Below are 17,953 nucleotides of genomic sequence, written 5' to 3'. Positions count from 1 at the left end.
CCTGGGTGTCTTTGTCCACCTGCATACTTAGGGGTGATAGGAACGTCTGGGGTCCCTGGTGACCTTAAAGCCTATGAATCTTTCCCTTGAAAGAGTGGGAACAGGGTGGCTCCTACAGCCCCCAGGACTTCCTGGAACTCAGGGCAGCGTCTGTCTACATGTGCTTCCCAAACCCGAGGCAGGCTAGTGCTGGCTCCAGGCCCATTCTTATGTGATTGGTTTGAGCAGTTCTTATTTTAGAACAAACCCACTGGAGTGGAATCTTCCCAGAGTCAAAGGGAGGTAAACAAAGGGGCCTCCAGGTCCTACTCGCCAGATCTTGTTTAAATTAAGAGGAAAACATGTTTTGCTCCCCTCGGCTTGGCGCCTTTCATCTCTGCCCTCCCGAGGAAGGCAGCTGGGAGCCCACGAGGTAAGGAACAATGTTTGGGGTCTGAGGCTGGGCACTTCCCAGATTGCCAAACCACCTGGCGCTGGCGCTGGCTGGGAAACAGCCGTCAGGAGCTGCTGAAGATGGATTGGCCCCAGGGGATCACGGGGCAGAAGCACCAGCACTGCCCAGTCCCTTGCCTCTGAGTCACCACCACAAGCTCAGGCTTCCAGGCCTCATGGGTATGGAACTTGGTGGGCTGAGCATCGGCCCACCCTTGCAGGGGAGTGGGGGGCTGCCCTGGTCTGCAGTGCCAGCCTCAGCCAGTGCCCAGGCCATGCCTGGTGTGCTCACGGTCCTGAGACCCTTGGGCTAAGGATAGCAGCACTGAGCCCGACCTTCTTGGGCCAGAATTGGCCCTTGGCTGTCAATGCCAGGCACGAGCTGGCTGGGGTGGTGAGGAGCCAGGACTATGCAGTCAGATCTGTGTGGACGCTTCTCTGCAGCTGACCAGTCACATGACATTGTGCACAACCTGCAGGGAGGCTGTGTGAGAAGTTCCTGGCCCCTAGGAAGCCCCCTCAGCAGATGTATGCTGGCTGCTTTAATAATAATAATCCTCCAGCAGCCCTTCACAGCAATAAATATTGTTTCCATGTTACAGATGCAGTGTCAAAACGAAGGCAGCCCAGTAGGGACCTGTCCTTTATGCTTGCACTCATGCCTCCCAAAGCTAATGCTGCTTTGCAGGGCTCAGGCTGTGGGGTGGCAGACACCTGATGGGGCTGCAGTAGAGCGGGTGGCCTGGCCCCAGGGCACTGAGCCTCTGGAGACGAGTGCAGGCCAACTAGCTAGAAGAGAAAAGGACCGTGGAAGTTCTCAGTGGTGACAGCTGGAAGGGAAGGGAGGATCATGGTTAGGGCTTCACCCTGAGGCTTTCTCTGCCAGGCTGGGATTTGGCATGAGCCAACCTGGAAGCACCATTAGTACTCAAAGCTGTCCTGCCTTCCCAGGATGGAGTTGAGCACTGAAGGTGGGAGGTACTTGGGCTCTTCTGGTGTCCTTGGCTGCAATAGTTCCTTGGCCTCCTGTCTCACAGATTTGGAAACCAAGGCCAAGAGGCAGCAGCTCAACCACATTGCCCCCAGCACCCCTGTGTGGCCACCCCTGTGCCTTCGTAGACTTTGCCCATGCTGACCACCCTCATCACTGTGTCCACTTGGCAAGAGGAGGGCACAGATGGCCCTGTAGAGCGGAGTTGGCTGTCTCTGCAGGACCACAGCAGAGTGTGGTTGGGGGATATGGTTTCCAGGTCCAGCTCTGTGCCAGCCAGCTATCTGACCCTCAGCGAATAGGCCACTTGCTCTGGGGCTTAGTTTGGCCCCCGTGAAGTGGGCTGAGGGGCTAGTGTGTGGAATATTCAAGAGTGGCCAGTCCTTGGGCCTTCAGTGAAGGGTGTCAGGGACTCCTGGGCTACTCCTCTTTTTGGCTGTCCTTTCACCCTCTGTCCTATTTCCTGATCAGTGGGCCCTGATGGGTCCTGGGCCTGGACAGAGTTGGGCACACAGCCCCTGCCCCCTGCTGGCAGCGTTCCCTCCGCAGTCTCGCAGAGTTGTGACACTGAGGTGGCAGATAAAGTGCCTGTTGAGAGTTCTCTTGAAGGGAAGGAAGCCCATGGGGTCACAGGGGCAAAACTAATGTTGCCAGAAAGGTCCTGGCATCTGTGGCAGCTCCCTTGAGGCTCAGGTGACAGGAGCATCCCCTGGCTTCCCTATCAGCAGTTCTGGGGCACAGAAATGGGCCAGAGTCCCCAGGCCATAGCCTCACCTTGGCCATGCTGGGCCCAGTGGAGCAGGGCCTAGATGGGGATGCTGAGGGATAGGGTTCCAGCGGCTGCTCTGTGGACTAGCAGTTGCTCCTCTCACTGTCTCTTCTCTGCCCAGTGAGAACCCCCTGCCCACAGTGGAGATTGCCATCCGGAACACGGGTGATGCAGACCAGTGGTGCCCACTGCTGGAGACCCTGACAGATGCCGAGATGGAAAAGAAGATCCGTGACCAGGACCGGAACACAAGGTACTCCATTCCTGTGCTCCTAGCTCTGCCCACAGGCACCCATCTTTCTGGGCAGGGCCAGGGCCTGCTCCTTTCCCCAGTGACCCATGGTCTCTGGAAAGAGACCTGTGTTGCCAGAGGCAGGCTTCTGGGTGAGGAGGCCCCATCCAGTCCCCAGCGTGGGTTTCCCTGCAGGGAACAAAAGCAAGTCCTCATGTTGGGTCTGACCACAGCCCAAACCCAGGTTCCAGGGTCCCTGGAGAGATGGGCAGGGCCAGAACAGGCAGGACAGAAGAGCAGCTTCCAGAAACAGACAGGCCAAGAAAGGCCTGGGGGTCCTGTCTGTCCCCACTCCACCCTGGCTACCCTAGAGCTCTGTGGGAGGCAGCTGCCTAGGGCTGGGAGCCAGCGCCAGCTCATGCTATCTCCTTCCTCCAGGCGAATGAGGCGTCTCGCCAACACTGCCCCGGCCTGGTAACCAGCCCCTCGGTGCTTGGCTCCCACGGAGCATCTCAGAAGATTGGACCGTTTCTCCTTCGTCTTCTGGCAAAGAGAGAGGCAAGGGGACAGCCCAGTGCCATCCTGAGGAACAGGTGGGGATGGGACTTCCAGGTCACCCTCTCCCAGCACACATTCCATTTGCTGGGCCCCAGTCCTATGTCCATTGCCCCTGCTTCCCCAGTCTACAGGGTCAGGAAGAAGCCTCGTTTTGGGGTTGTGTTTTGTTTTTGTATAGAAGCCCTAGGCAGGGCTAGCAACACTTTTTAAATAAAAGGCAATAGGTCATGTTCATTTCTTCAAGATGATACCATAAAAATCATGAGAAGCCAGGACTGGGGCCTGGCTGGGGTTGGTGTGGCCAAGACCAACATGCCAAGTCTCTCATTCTCTGCCTCAGCTTCCCAGGTGGGGGTTAACAGGGCTCCACTGTCAGCCACCCCAGCACCCTGTAAGGCCCTGGAGTCAGAGCCCAGTCCTTGCTTTTCCTTGGGCTCTCCAGCTTCCCATCTGTCACCTATACTTGGCACGTCCTTGTGGGGGGGGGGAGAAATGAGAAGTGTGGCTCTGTGACGCTTAGAGGGCAGGGTGCTCACCAGCCTTTCAGTGACAGCCCTGCCCCTGCCCCCTTTGCTGGCCTGTAGGGAGGAGCCCAGGCCCTCTAGCTGTCCCTGGATATCCCTGGCTCTACCACATCCAGATAGGCTGTAGGCTGCTGCCAGCTGAGGGCATCACTGCCCTGGAGTTCCTTGCAGAAGGCCCAGTTCTGCATGGGCACTGCTGGGGCGTCACCAGCCTGGGTGCAGGAGGGCTCATCTATTCCATCTCCAGGTTGACTGGAGTCCATCTCCTCCTGGCTGGTGCTGTGGCCTGGGCCAGCTCCTCCCTCCCAGGCCAGTTGTATGGAATATGGGATAACACACCCGGCCCATGCTGGTTCTTGGGGTACATGTGTGTAGAGAGGAGTCACAGCTTTGAGCCCCTTCCCAACTCTCCCTCCAATGAGCTCGTTGTCCTTTGTGTTCTTGTCTGTAATGGGGAAGTGTCCTCACTCTAAAAAATGGACATAGGACCCGTGAAGGTGGCACATATGGGTCTCTTCTGAGCCAAGCACTGCTTGAGAAACTAGGCACAAAACTCCAGTCTTATTGAAGATAGTGGGCCTAGACCCCCAGCACTGCGTGGTACCACGCTTGGCTGCTGGCAGGTCCTTCCCTGGTAGGGTCCCTGCTCCCTGCGAACATGGCAGGGTCCCTGAGGGACTTGGCTCCCAACCCGAGCCCCATGTGGGGCAGGGGCAGAGCTCTGAGTAGGGATTGGGGTTCTTGGTTGCCAGGATGTAGGTGAGATGGGCCAGGCTCTCTGGGCCAAGAGCTCCTATCAGCATGTACTAGGACACTACCATTCCCAGGAGTTTGTACTTAGGACCTCTGTCCTCCATCAGAGTGGAGCTCACCAGAGCCCCACAGCCAGGCTTCAATGGAAGGCCCTGAACACAAGGGATGATTCCAGGCCCAGCTGGCCAGCTTTGGACATGAAAGATGCTAGCCCAGTCCATCAGGGAGTAGACAGCCCTGTGTCCCCACAGCTGGTGGGATGGAAGGAACCCTTCCCACCTCACACACTGGGCAGGCAGACCCGCTGCCTGCAAGGGGTCTGGGGAAGGGCCAGCACCTCTCACACCACCAGCCCACACTGCTGCAAACCTGAGGTCAGACTCAACAGAGAACATTTTTGTTATGAGAATGACAACCTGTGGCTGGGGGAGCCCCCAGTGCTGCTGAGCATCCAGGAATAAACCACAGCATGGACAGGCCTAGAGCCACATGGAAAGCTTGCCAGGTCATCTGATGCCCACGTTACAGGAGAGAAAAGTAAACTGCGGGGGTCAGATGAGGCTCACACAGGTCCTCAGCTAAAATGGCAGGGACAGAACATCCCAGAGGTCTCTGCCTCAGCCAGCCACAGGACTCTGCCAATGCGAAAACTTCTCAAGGCTTTGAGTTCACAGAAAGGGCAGAGGATGCAGTCCTGGACCTCCTCTGCACCTGACCCCACAAGGTCCATTTTTCAAGGTTGCTGATGAGGGATGGGAGAGGCCTGGTTGCCATCAGCCTGAAGGCACTGGGAGCAGGGGCACCTGTAGACTGGGCTCAGCACAACCTGGGATAACCCTGTCCTGGCAGCTGCTGAGACCTGGCCAACTCTCCAGGTTGGGTAGGACTTGCCCAAGGCTCCATCAAGGCACTGGTAGGGTTGAGAACCCCGATTCTGTCATCTGTGAGCTCAAAGCTTTGCTGGGTGACTGGGGGCAAGTTCTTTGCTCTGTGTGGGCCCTCATCCTACCATCTGCAATTGGGCTGAGGGTAGGCATGGAACCATGTGGCCAGCCGAGGCAGAGGGAGCTAGTGCTGTGGCCCAAGAGGCTGCAGGTGGTTGTTTATTTGGTTGGGCCTTTGCATGGACCCAGGCTCCAGGCTGGGTTGCTGTGCTGCAAACAGGGGTTCGAGGTAGGGTGGAGGCCTTCCAGGAACCTCTGGTGCTGGCCCTGGGTGGTATCACTGTTGTGGGGGTGGCAGATGGGGTTCTGGCTGCTCCTCAGGGAGGGGCAGGTAATTGGGGTCCTCCTCAGGGGTATCCAGTAGCAGTTTCCTGTGGGAAGGGGCCCATGCTGAACTGAGGCCCACACAGGTCCCCCATGGGGTGAGGAGCTGTCTGAGGGAGCATAGGGGAGGGTGGTCATCTCCAGCACTCACAGGAAGCCAGGGGTTAGCAGCAGCCTCTTGCCTCCAGGCTGGTTGGGGAAGACATCCTCTAGGAAGTAGTAGATGTGGCCCACAGCAATCCCTGCGAGAGAGCCATGGACTGCCAGAGGCTACCCTACATAGCCCAGAGTCCCAGAGCCTGCTGCAGGCCTCCATCCACAGCCTGGAGGCCTTGCCAGGACGAGAGTAACCTCAGGCCCACAGCATGAGTGCCCCAGTAACCTGCACAGACTGCCGGCCCAGGGTTGGCCCTGAAGGACAGACTTAAAGGGCTCAGAGGTGGGCAAGACCTGGGGAAGGGAGGGCTCGAGAACACCGGAGGAGCAGGAGCCATGGAACAGGAACCCTGACCCACGCAAGCATCAGCAGATCAGCCCTGAAGATGCAAATCCTGTGGGCCGGCTGGCTTGTTGGAGGGGCTGTAAGAAACAGGAGCTGGGAGGGTAGGAAGAGGAGTGGAGAGGCAGATGAGAGGTCCAGCACAGGGGAGAGGGGACACTGAGGCATAAAACAGCATGTTCTGAGGGGAGCGGCCAGCGCAGGTTGGGCAGGATGGACAGGCAGGCTCACCCAGCAGGTCCACGAGGATTGAGTTGCCCAGCAGCAGCGAGAAGCCCATGAGTGCCCAGGGCAGGAATGGCGCCTGGAAGGTGAGGAGGCCGAAGAAGTTGACCCTCACCGAAGGGCTGCGGCGGCTCCACACGTACACCAGCATGGCCATAAGTGCCTGGCCCAGGAAGAACAGGCTGCCCAGGAGTCCCAGCAGCTAGGCCAGAGTCAAGGTGCCCTGGGGCAGGCCTCATGCCCAGGACCTCTCTGACTTCCTAAGCCCCTTCCACTGGTTTCCCTTCCCTCATCGTCCTACATTCTCCCATCAGAGAGAATCACTCAGTGGCCTTCAGGTCCCAGGAGATATGCCCTGCACACCTATCCACCTCATCCCAGGCTCCAACCACTACCCATTCTTGCCCCCGTTTCTACTGGCTACTCGCTTTGAGGGCTCAGCTCCAGGCACTCCGTAGCTGGCTCTCCTGTGTTACCCTGTAGAATTTTGCGTACAGCACTGAAGATCTAGCCCTGGGACCTAGAGCTGAGCACACGATGGACGCTCTATACATCCTAAAACGCAGTGAATAACCCTGGCCCTCTCCAGACTGGGCGCCAGGGCCTGAAGTTACAGAGCCCGCTGGAAGGATACAATCATAAGGACGCCCCCAAAGAGAAACATGAAGACAAAGTCGGCTGTACGGCCCCGGAAGGAGCCCTCCTCCAGCATGCGGCAGTAGCGGAACCTGCGGCGTCAGTATAGGAAGTGCCACCCGGCCGAGGCCTCAGTTTCCCCACTCGCGGCCGCTCCCGGCCTAGCGGGCCCGCCCCCCGCCCTGCCTGGGTCCGCGCAGCGCAGGATACACGAAGAGCATGTTGAAGAAGAAGCTGAATCCAAGGGGCCCGAAGAAGAGGAAGCTGGTGACGAGCCTCCAGACCTGCGGAAGGCGGGCGGTCAGGCGCCGGGCGGATGGGGTCGGGCCGACAGGTGCACGGGGCGGGGCGGCCTCACCTGGAACTTCCGGAACACGAGGTGCGGATTGAAGTAGAGCTGGAAGGGGCTGAGGAGCTCCAGCTGCTGTGGAAGCAGGGGCGCGTCAGGGGCTGGATCCCGAGTCCAGACCGTAACCTTGGCGTCCCTCCCTACACCCTTTCCCGGGCCAGGTGCTGTAACCCCCGCCCGGCCCGCTCACCACGGCGGCGGTGGTAAGGACGCAGGCCGCGGTGTAGATCCGTGTCACCGCCGGCACCTGCAGGAACTCAGCTGCCAGCCCCTGCCACGCCATTGAACCTTCTCATGCACGCGTGGCCCGACACGCAGCGCGCTCTTTAACCGGCTTCCTAGACCCGCCTCACTCCCTTCCTCGGCCAATCTGCAGGCGAGGCACAGGGCGCACAGGCTAGAGGGAAGGGTCCGGGGCCTGGTAGCCAATGGAAGGAAGAAGAGGGAAGTCGGGGGAGAAAGGGAGAGTGGGCGGGTTGAGGCTGGTGGCCAATGAGCAGGCCGCATGGTTGAGCACGTGGCGGTTGTTGTGGCTGCGCTGGCGGAGCGGGAGAACCTGTGGCCAATGAGGAACTGGTCGCTTCGCGGCATTCTAGGGGAGGACCAATAGCGAGGACGCACGGCATCGCTGGGGCGGGGCGAGACCCGAGCCTGGTGCCCAGAGACCGGAAAGGGGAGAGGCCACAGGGGGCGTGAGTAGGGCGAGGAGGGACTCAGAGTCCGGCCGCGCCGGGTCTTTGCTGGTCCATCACCCCGTCGCTGGCGACCCGGGCGTTTCCCCTCTGAGAGGAACGGAAAGGAAATGCCCACCTACCCTACAGCAGAGGCTCTCAGGAACTGTCCAAATCCCCCCAGATGTCCAGGGTGCCTCTCAAACATGCTGGTTCTTGTCGGGGGTCTTTCCGGGGGCCCGCCAGAGGGGCCGGGGCTGGGGACGTGCAGCCCTGGGTGGGACGCGGGGGTGGTGAGGTGGTCTGGAGCAAGTGCACAGGCTGGAGAGGGCCTCAAAATGTTGGTGGAAGAGAGAAACTCCATTTAGTCATTCATTCATTCAACTTTTTATCGATCACCGACTGTGTGCTGGGCGGTGCTTTAGATGCTGGGGATACAGCAGCCAACAAAAGATGCTGTCCCTTAGGGTCCGGCCAAGAAGATAGTCACTAGCACAATTAACTAGTGCTGATGGGACAATTCGCTAATAGAAAATAACGCAAAGTGAGAGGTGGGTGCCTTGGGCTAGATGGGGTGATCTGGGAAACCTCTGTGACGAAGTGACGTTTGATTGTCACTTTTTAAAGATCCCTGTTTCCATTAGGATGGTTACTATTAAAACAACAACAACAATGAGAAAACAATAACAGGTGAGAATATGGAAAAACTGTAAACTTTGTGCACAGTTGGTGGGAATATAAAATGGTGCAGCCCATGTGGAAAACAGTATGGCCATTACTCAAAAATTTTAAGTAGAATTACCATTAATTTCCAATTTAATTTAAAAATTAAAAATAGAATTCTACTTCTGGGAATATATCCAAAAAATTTAAAGAAGGGACTTGAAGAGATATTTGTACACCATGTTCATAGCAACATCATTTACAATAGCCAAAGGTGGAAACAGCCCAAAGGTCCATTGACAGATGAATCGATAAACGCAGTGTGGTACATCCATACCATGGAATATTATTCAGCCCTAAGGGAATGAAATTCTGATACACGCTACAACATGGATTATCCTTGAAGACATTATGCTAAGTGAAAAAAGCCAGTCACAAAAGGACAAATACTGTATGATTCCACTTATATTAAAAGGGAATGGCGAGTTACTATTTAATGGGTGCAGAGTTTCAGTTTGGGAAAATGAAAAAGTTCTGGAGATGGGTGGTGGTGATGGTTGCACAAGAATATGACTATTTAATACTACTAAGCTACACACCTAAAAATGGTTGAGACATATTACATATTTTTTACTACATTAAAAAAAATCTCTGGGGCCAACCCCGTGGCTCACTCGGGAGAGTGCGGCGCTGGGAGCGCAGCAGCGCTCCCGCCGCGGGTTCGGATCCTATATAGGGATGGCCGGTCCACTCACTGGCTGAGCGCGGTCACAAAAAAGGACAAAAAAAACCCAAAACAATCTCTGCATCTACTGTGAGGGCAGTAGACTGCCAGAGGAATCAGTGAGCAGGGGAGGCTTCCAGGGACAGTGGTGACTTGGGCAGTGATGACCTGGAGGGTGAGGAGGGTTGGATGTGGGTTTCCCCACAGACTGGCCAGGGCTGGTCAAGGGTGATTTCAAGGGCTGAGCCACAGAATGGATGGTCTTTACTGATATAGATGTCAGAGGTAGGGTCCAGGAAGCCTGACAGTTGGCCTCAACCAGCCCAGTCCTCTTACCAGATTCTTGATTCTGCCACAGGAAAGAATTCAATGACAGAGTCACAGTAGATAGTGAGAACAAGTTTAATAAAATAGACAAGAAATACAGGTTCCACGGAGAGAGGGAGGCATAGCTCCAGAGACTTAGCAGGGCCCACACCAAGTTTAACACAAAAGTGAGTTCAGTACAGACATCAGGTCTAACAGAAAAGCAAAAAACACATAAAGTTCAGTACAAAGTGCAGGCTTGCTCTAGAGAATGAGCAGCTGCTTGCTGAAAGTAAGGTAGATACCAAGTAAGATATACATACCTCAGCCTGCATGCCAGATTGCCTTCAAGAAAGTGAGCAACAGCTCCACCTGCTGCTGGGACTCGGCTTTTACAGTTTCCCTATCTAATGAATATTCAATTAAGGGGGTGTTTCCCTGTTATGTAACATTGTCTTGCACATGCTCAGTTGGTCTCTTCCTGGAGTATGTTCATTGGTCAGACTCTATCACATGCACCAGGCATATTCAAGAATATTCTGTGCTCTATCAAGCAGGCCCAGCCACTGGATTTGCATAAGCCAGCCCCCTATGATCTCATTTTCCCCCTGTTCCTGCTGAAAATAGGTCTAACTGGCAACAGTAACTTTCCACCAGGGGAGAGCCCAGAGGAGGGGGCCTGAGCCCTCAGGGAGTGGCTGGAAACCCAGAGGCATGACCTGATACCTAAACCCAGGGAAAGTGACACCTCCTATATCAATTTGGAGAGTGTGTGGGGAGAAGGCAGGTAGGATGGAGAGTCCTGTTCTGGCCTCACTGAGTTTGAGGTATCTGTGTGATACCCACTGGGACAAATCTTGAGTGTGGCATTGGGGGAGAGGTTGGGGCACGCAGTACGCATGTGAGTGTAAGTCATCAGTCGCTAAGTGCTATTTGTAGCCTGGGTCCTTCCTGAGATTCCCAAGGTCAAGGGTAGATGGAAGAGAAGAGGCCAGGCCTGGGCAGCCTGACCTTCAGCAGTCAGGGAGAACAGGCAAACCCAGGTGGGGAGGCTGAGGGAGGCTGAGAGGGGTGGACTCAGAGCTGAGCCAGGAGAGGGCTTCAGGAGCAAGGCAGTGAGAAGCCCACGGAGACATGGCCTGGGAAGGGACTGGGGGATGCAGCCATGCCAAGGACCCTGGTAACCAGGATAATGGTGGGCATGAGGGAGTGGAGGAAGGTGCCCAGACAGATGTGCCCTTATCCACATGGGGAGCTCAGCCTTGGACATAATTGTGGAAGACAAGGGATGCTCTTCACAGGGCCCCGAGGTCCCCGGAGAGACTGGAACTGGCCAAGAGGGAGAACTGGCTGAGAGGGTTGTCTCAGAGGGATCCCAAGAGCCCGGGGGTCCCACAAGGGCCCTGAGAGGGGTTTCCTGGGGAGTAGGGTGGCACCAGAGCCTGATGAGAGTGGGTCGAGGAGCTCCCTGCTCTGGAGTGGAGGGGGAGAGCTGGGAGCACTGGGGGATGGAGGGAGAAGGTCTGGCCGGACACATCATGGCTTGGACCAAGGTGCTGAGAGGTTGGGGATGGGAGCAGGCCAAGGAAGCCCCACTGGATAGCCTCGGATTTCCAGTGAAGCAGGTCAAGGTCATGTTTGAGGTGGGCCAGGCAGAGCAGACACACCCCAGTGGCAGCAGCTTGCAGCAGGGTGGGATCCAGAGCCTCAAGGGCCTCTGACGCCAGGGTAGGGGCCTGCCGCCAGGCGTGAAGGAGCCAGTGGAGGAAGGTCGGGTTTCATGTCAGCGTGGGGAAGGGGAGGTATTCCTCCTCTGGGCACTTAGCAGGCACTGGCTGGCCCTCCGCTCAGGGTCAGACTGGGGCTAATGGGAGGGGCTGGCATTGTCGACAGCAGACAGACAGGGCGTCTGTCTCCCCTTCGATTGGGGGCCGATAAGGCAGACGCCCGGGTTGGGGGCCGAGAGCACATTCCTGGGAGGCTGGGTGCAGGCAGGCGTCAGGGTTGCTGGCGGGACATGCAGGGAGCGGCCCCTGGGTTCCGATGTTCTCACAGCTGCAGGGATCCTCAAATGGAGAAACTGAGGCCTGGTAGGAGACAGAGCAGGGCCTGGAGCAGACCTGTATCACCAGTCCAGGGCTTTCCTTTCCAGTCTCAGGCCCAGGACAGGCCACTCTGGAGACACCGGGTCCACTTCTCCTCAGAACTTCAGGCTCCCCCAAAGGGTAATTTATGGAGAGAAGCCCTGGGCTTCCCAAGTTCCAGGGGCCCAGAGGTGCAGGCGGCATGCCGGACACTATGACATCTCTCTTCTATGCCAAGGGCTGTGGGTAGGAGGGCCTGTGGTCCCTTGTCTCTCCTCCCTATGTCACCTTCCTGGCCTTGCAACCCTCCCTGCTACCAAGCAAGGAACCCTAGGATTCCCAGTTCTGATGGCCCCCAGAGGACCCCTAAATCTCCAATCCAGGCTCTCCCAGCACCTACAGACAGGACAGCACCCCGCACATGCCCACTGAGCTGCATTCCTCCTCAAAGGCCTCACTTCATCAGCCCCTGGTGACAATCCAGAATCCTGGTGTCATCCCTGCACCCTCCCCCCAGCCCCATGTCACACATGATGTTCCCATGGAACTCTCCAGTCCTTTCCCCCATCTCTAGTCTGCCTCACTACCACTGCCACCTCTTATTCTGGCGTTGGCTTCTCTCCTCTGGGACAGCTCCAGCTCTCTGCACCATTCATTCATTCATTCATTTTTTTTCCCTACCAGTCTAGATGTTCCGTTCAAAGAAGAAAGGAAGGGCAGGCGATGGAAACTCTCCCTACTCCAGGAAGCCCTCCCTGATCACCCCTGAAGGGACCAGAGCTCATCTATCTTCTGGTTGGGTCCCAATGCCTGGTAACAAACTAGAAGAATCAGAAATAAGGTGAATGTGTACACGCTGGTGCCCTTGCCAGACCTGAGCACTTGGCCCTCAGGGTCTTTTCCTCCTGGGCTGTGAGCACAGGGCCCACCCACTTCCAGCACATGGATCCCCAACTGCACTGGATGGGCCTCCACCACATCTCCAGCCAGCCCCTCACAGGAGCAGCTGTGTCCCCGTTGGCCCTTCCTGTCTGAGCCACAGGGTATTTTTAGCAGCACCAAATCCGGAACCCACACAGCAGCAGCTGCTCATGGCTGGAATACAAGAACAACAAACTGTCCAGGTGGGCTGTGTCAGGCCTGGGCTGCAGAGGGAGTGACCCGCGCCTGGCCCTCTGAGCCTTGGAGCAGGATCCAGACTTTTCCAGGAACTGCTGTTGTCCATAGAATGGCTACTCCAGCCTTGGTATCTGTTGCTGGTTTGGGCACGGGCTGGGGCTTGGTAAACATGCAGATGTGTGAAGATGTAGACCTGGACTCCAGGCCTGGATCTGCAGTCTTGGGGCTGGCCGTGGGAGCTGGCCACTTCCTGTCCCCCTGGCCTCAGCATCGCTATCTGTGAAACGGGCAGGTTGGAAGCATCCGTCTGTAGGGTTTCCTTCAGCTTGAAGTTTCTACTCTGTTCCACAGTAAGGGTGTCAGAGATTTCTGGGGGGGAGTCCTTTCCTGTGGCTGATGTGGCTGGCCTCCTCCACAAGGCCAATCTCTGCCACGAATGAATGAGTGCTTGTGAGCAAGAATGCACCAAGGAAGGATTCTGCAGGGCCCCTGACAGTCCTCTCTCTCAGGCCTGTTTCATTGGCCTGGAGCTCTCACATGCCTGTGGGCAGGAACGTCCATAGTGGCCTGAAGGGGGAGGTGGGGAGAGGCAGTGCGGCCACCTCTGTCATGCAGGAGGTCTTTCTCTGGCCAGGGGGAAGACATTGAATCCCATACCAAGTAGAGAGGGGAGACCACACCAGTGAGCTGCTCATGCACAGAGTCATGGGCGGGGCTACCGGGCAGGAGGGCTCTTAATGCGGATAGTGGTGAAACAGAAGTGGCTTGAGCAAAGGCAGGAATGAGGAGGCAGGAATGGACCTGTGCGCTGCTAACGGGAGAGGCAAGGACACTGAGGAGTGTGGGAAATAATAGTTGCTCAGTGATTCCTAGCCAGACTCTGCACCATGGGTTTCACTAAACTCACATAAGCCTCACCACCACCTGCTAAAGTAGGTTACTATTACAGATGAGAAAACAGGTTAAGAGAGGCTGCCTGAGGACACACAGCTAAAGAGATACCAAGACAGCAGGGTGACAGTCATGGCTTTGCCACCATGAGAGTGATTGGAAGGGGCCTGTGGGCAGGAGGTCAACCATTCCCAACCCAAGGCTGGGGCATAGGGGAGCGAGAGGCATCACCAATCAGCTAGCACCATGCAGCCTCAGACCCTTCTCTAGCCTTGGTTTGGAGGTGAAACCTCTTTGCAAGCTCTGGGCTCTGGGAGAGTGTCTGCAACATGAGACTCTGCCCTGAGCTGCTTTCCTCCTGCCTACTGGGCCTCTGTTTCGCTGTCTCTGACCCTTGATGGTTGGACAAGATGGTCTCTGCCCAGCCCCTGGCTGTGGGGCCTACCCAAGCCTGTGCCCCACTGTCACAACCCTTAGCAATTACCAGTAATTCCCACTTCCTGCTGTGGCAGTGCAGGAATGTCAAAGCCACCTACCCAAAGCCCCAGAACGTCTAGCGGGGGGGGGGGGCTGGGGGGGCTTCCCCTCCCCCTCCTCAGCTATTTTCAGGCTCAGTGGGGTGGTGTTTTGGGAGAAGCAGATTATCTGCTTGGCAGAGTCAGCCAAGTGGCAGGGCTAAGATGTGAGTTCATGGAGACTGAAAAGACTTAGAGATCCTGCGTGAGTCTGTGTGGCCTATCTATGCAGTCTACATGGAGGGGTCTGGCTGCACAGGCCTACATGTGTGGTGGAGCCTGTGGCCACACTGTGCTGCTCTTCCAGGCCACACTGTGCTGCCCAATGGCCAGATCATCAAGTAGTGCTGGTTTGGGCCTGGGAGGGACCTGGAGGGACAAGGGCCAGCACTCTGGGAGCCCCTGCTCAGGACCAGTGACTCAGAGCCATGGGCAGGAGGAAGGAGAGCCCCTGAAAGGCCCAGGATTCACCCCACCTCCCACAAGGCTTGCACCCACCAACACCCTCTCCAAGCAGCCAGGCCCTGCTCCCACACATGTGGGGCTGGTGCTCCCCACACCAGGTGGGAGGATCATACCTATGGGCTGGGACAAGAATCCAGGTGTGTCTTCCCACACTGATGCCACCAGAATCCCTGCTTCACATTTTCCTCAAAACATTCTCTCAGCCCTCCAATGCACTTCACCTTCATGAGGTATTAGAGGGCCTCTTTAAGAAAATGAATGCAGGGCCAAGCCCGTGGTGCATTCAGGAGAGTGCGGCGCTGGGAGCGCAGTGACGCTGCCGCAGCGGGTTCGGATCCTATATAGGAATGGCCGGTGCACTCACTGGCTGAGTGCCAGTCACGAAAAAGACTAAAAAAGAAAAAAAAGAAAAAAAAAGAAAATGAATGCAAATCACAAATGCAAGGTTAGGTACTGAAGTGAGTATCTATTTAGAATGAGAACGCAAACAAAACAAATGACAAATTCATAAAAGCTGACAATATCACCCCAAATCATAAAATCCAGAGAAAATCCCCTCCCTGGTCAGAAGCCTATGGCTAAATGGCCCACCCTGCCCAGGTCAAGTGTGGGTTGGTAAAAGAACCAGTGTGCACTAAACAGTCCACTGTTTGTCCTCTCTGTACAGTGAAGGAAACTGAGGCTCGGGTGTGGAAAGGACTTGCCTGAAGAAATGAGGGCGGAACCAGGAAAGGATGGGCTACCTGCTCTGCTTTTACATCCCAAACCTACTGCATGTGGCCTAGCCACAGGGGACTGGCTGCTTTGACATCCTCCCTCCTCCTTTGGAGGGGCCCTGCTGAGAGGGGCAGCCCCACACCATGGAATGCAAACGTCAGTGCTTCAGACTCTGGCCTAACCGCCATATCCACCTCCCACACCCCCACCCTTCCCCTCCAGATGTGGACACAGCTGTATTTTTAGAACAGCCGACCATGAGGAGATTCTTTCCTTCTAATTAAGACTGCTTCAAATCTCTCATCCGCAATCAGCCCCATTATTCAGTCCTCAAATATCAAAGGGTGGCCAGGAGGGCCGCCTCAGCTGGTTGTAGGGTTGGGGTTTTTATTTTCCATCTTTTTTTTTTTCTTTTTTGGCGACTGGCCAGTAAGGGGATCCAAACCTCTTTCTTTCTTTTGAACCATTAGTTAGAAATGAGACCCAGAACCTGAGTGAATGCCAGCTCTGAGGAGGAGGGTGAAGCAGAATTTTAGGGAGGGTTTGCAGGAGCTGCCTTGCCCTCTGCACCCCTGTCCCCCTCCTTGGCTGGGGATGTCCAGCTAGGCTGCAGCCCCCCATGAGCACTCACCCAAGGTTAGGGTCTGTCTGGGACAAGTGTGGGGATCAAAAGAGGGCCTGGTGTCAGTCCTCAGGATGCCCAGTCCAGGGAGGGGCAATAGACACTCAGGGGCCCGAGGGCACAGCGCCTGTGCAGTGGGCAGGTCAGCTGTTATGAGGTCCCCATTTTACAGGGGAGCAAACAGGCTCAGACAGAAGTACCTGTTAGGACTGCAGGAGTCCCATTGGTGTCAGCTGCAGCCAGGCCTGTGGCCGGCCTGCTGTGCTCGAATGTGGCTCACTGTCCTCCCTGCAGCCTGGTGTGCAAGGTCAGCAGGCCTCCTGACCTCTGGCCTACTGTCCTCTGGGTGGGCAGAAATGCCAGTCCAAGTGGGAGGGATAGGGAAGGCTACAAGCAGGAGAGGCCTTCGGGTGTCCTTCAGTCACATGGAGCAACAGGCTGCTCCGGCTCTGCAGCACTTCCTCGGACACCACATCGTTCTCAACCCCACTGACGGATGAGGAAACTGAGGTCCAGCGAGGCCAAGAGGCCGGCCCAGAGCCGCTCAGCCCACTGAGCCCATTCGCCGTGGCTTCTCGCCAGGCTTCTCAGCTGTGGCCCAAGGTCTGGCCCACCTGGCGCTGCTGGGTGCGAGGACAGAGGAAGTGAAATCGCCTCGGGGTGGGCGGGGGCCTGGGCCCGGGGACAACGGCCAGAACTCGGGCGCCCAGGGGCTGAGGGGCAGGGAGGGCTAGACAGAAAGCGCGCGGCTCTCCCGATGAAGTGCCACCCAGGCGACGGTGCGCGGGCCAGACCTCCTATCTTACTGCCACCGCGGAGCCTTCAGGAGGGGTGGGGCTCGGCGATGTCTGCCCCAGCAGAGCCTGGGCTCTGTCGCCCCCTCGCGGCCGGAGCCGGTGTCGCCGAAATACCGAGAGTGGGGAGCAGGGCCGCGGCGGTCTCCACGAGCAGGCGGAAGCCCGGGGACAAAGCTTCCGCCCGGCACCGGCATTTTCTGAGACGGGCTCCGGTCGGGGAGGCGGCCCCGCCGCTTCTGCAGGCGCAGGAGCAGAAAGGCCGGCGGGCTCCGGGGCGGGAGTCAATATCGCCAGCCGGCTTCGCCCGGTTGTGTTTAGTATGAGCTGCGCGCCTTCCTGTTTCCTGCCGTGTGCCGGATCCCTGTGCGCTCGGGGCCTCAGTTTCCCCATCTGCCGAGTAAGAGGCCCTAGCGTGTGGGAAGGAGCTTGAACCGCTGGTGGTTGTGGGCAGCTCACATCACTCCTCCGCCTTCTCACCTGGGAAACAGACTCGGTGAGAATCAAATGCGGGAAGCCGAGAGCTGGAAGAGTCAGAGGCTGTTCTTTCGGCATCCCCTACCCCTGCCCCAACTCCTGTGCTTTGGTGCTGCTGTGGGGGCGAAACGGGCGGGAGCTACCCACCCTGGAGGGTAGACAAGTGGGATTTGGCCATCTGAGGAAGACCAGCTCCAAACTCCCAGCCGGGTTGCAGAGTTAGGGGGCTCGTGTTTGACCTCGTGGAGTCTCAGGGACTCCCTTTGTATAGAGGCTGAAACCAGGCACGTGTGGGCTGTTGAGAGCATTAGAAATCAGCACCAGGCGCCACACAGGGCGGATGTCAGCACTGGGATGCTGCAAATACAGTTATGACTTTAATATATTCAAGGTTAAAACTCCTAGTTAATATTTGCTAAGGAGAAACCTCAAGCTTGCTGGCTAAAGGATAGTAATTAATGTCTGGGGAATTCACACACCAGGGGCACTGACTCTGGCGAGGTGGGGTATGTGTAAGGCGTCCAGGAACATTTCAGAGAGAACCACGGGGCGACCAGGTATTATCATAGCAGTGGTCGGTTGAGCCCAGCCTGGCGAGGTCTGGACTCAATGGTAAATCCAATTCTGAATTTGGCACTTATCCCCATACCTGTATTCCTACACGACAGT

The 17,953-nt window shown here is 56.7% G+C and overlaps 2 protein-coding genes across 6 annotated transcripts in view; one reads left to right on the top strand and one right to left on the bottom strand.

Moving 5' to 3' along the window:
* SMARCB1 (SWI/SNF related, matrix associated, actin dependent regulator of chromatin, subfamily b, member 1) overlaps positions 1 to 3,225 on the top strand; it is a 34,157-nt gene extending 30,932 nt beyond the window's left edge. For both annotated transcript variants that reach the window (XM_063087162.1, XM_063087161.1), the window contains exons 8-9: positions 2,314 to 2,445; positions 2,863 to 3,225. In XM_063087162.1, coding sequence (XP_062943232.1) covers positions 2,314 to 2,445; positions 2,863 to 2,902 — 172 coding nt within the window. In that variant the 3' untranslated portion in view covers positions 2,903 to 3,225. The remainder of the gene's footprint in view (positions 1 to 2,313; positions 2,446 to 2,862) is intronic.
* Positions 3,226 to 3,542: 317 nt separating this feature from the next.
* On the bottom strand, positions 3,543 to 7,571 carry DERL3 (derlin 3). 4 transcript variants are annotated; one of them, XM_063086886.1, is made up of 7 exons: positions 7,427 to 7,571; positions 7,246 to 7,311; positions 7,098 to 7,171; positions 6,886 to 6,979; positions 6,258 to 6,453; positions 5,679 to 5,769; positions 3,543 to 3,718 (listed from the first exon to the last, which is right to left on the bottom strand). In XM_063086886.1, the coding sequence occupies exons 1-7, from the start codon at positions 7,517 to 7,519 to the stop codon at positions 3,610 to 3,612; spliced, it is 723 nt and encodes a 240-aa protein (XP_062942956.1). In that variant the 5' UTR covers positions 7,520 to 7,571; the 3' UTR covers positions 3,543 to 3,609. The 4 variants fall into 4 exon arrangements, with proteins under 4 accessions (XP_062942956.1, XP_062942955.1, XP_062942954.1 ...); XM_063086885.1 differs by lacking the exon at positions 3,543 to 3,718 and adding an exon at positions 5,363 to 5,574; XM_063086884.1 differs by lacking the exons at positions 3,543 to 3,718; positions 5,679 to 5,769 and adding an exon at positions 5,908 to 6,122.
* Between the last annotated feature and the right edge of the window lie 10,382 nt (positions 7,572 to 17,953).

This window comes from Cynocephalus volans, chromosome 2 (genome assembly GCF_027409185.1).
Source record: "Cynocephalus volans isolate mCynVol1 chromosome 2, mCynVol1.pri, whole genome shotgun sequence".
Taxonomy (NCBI): Eukaryota; Metazoa; Chordata; class Mammalia; order Dermoptera; family Cynocephalidae; genus Cynocephalus; species Cynocephalus volans.
This window is presented reverse-complemented; position numbering and strand designations above follow the sequence as displayed.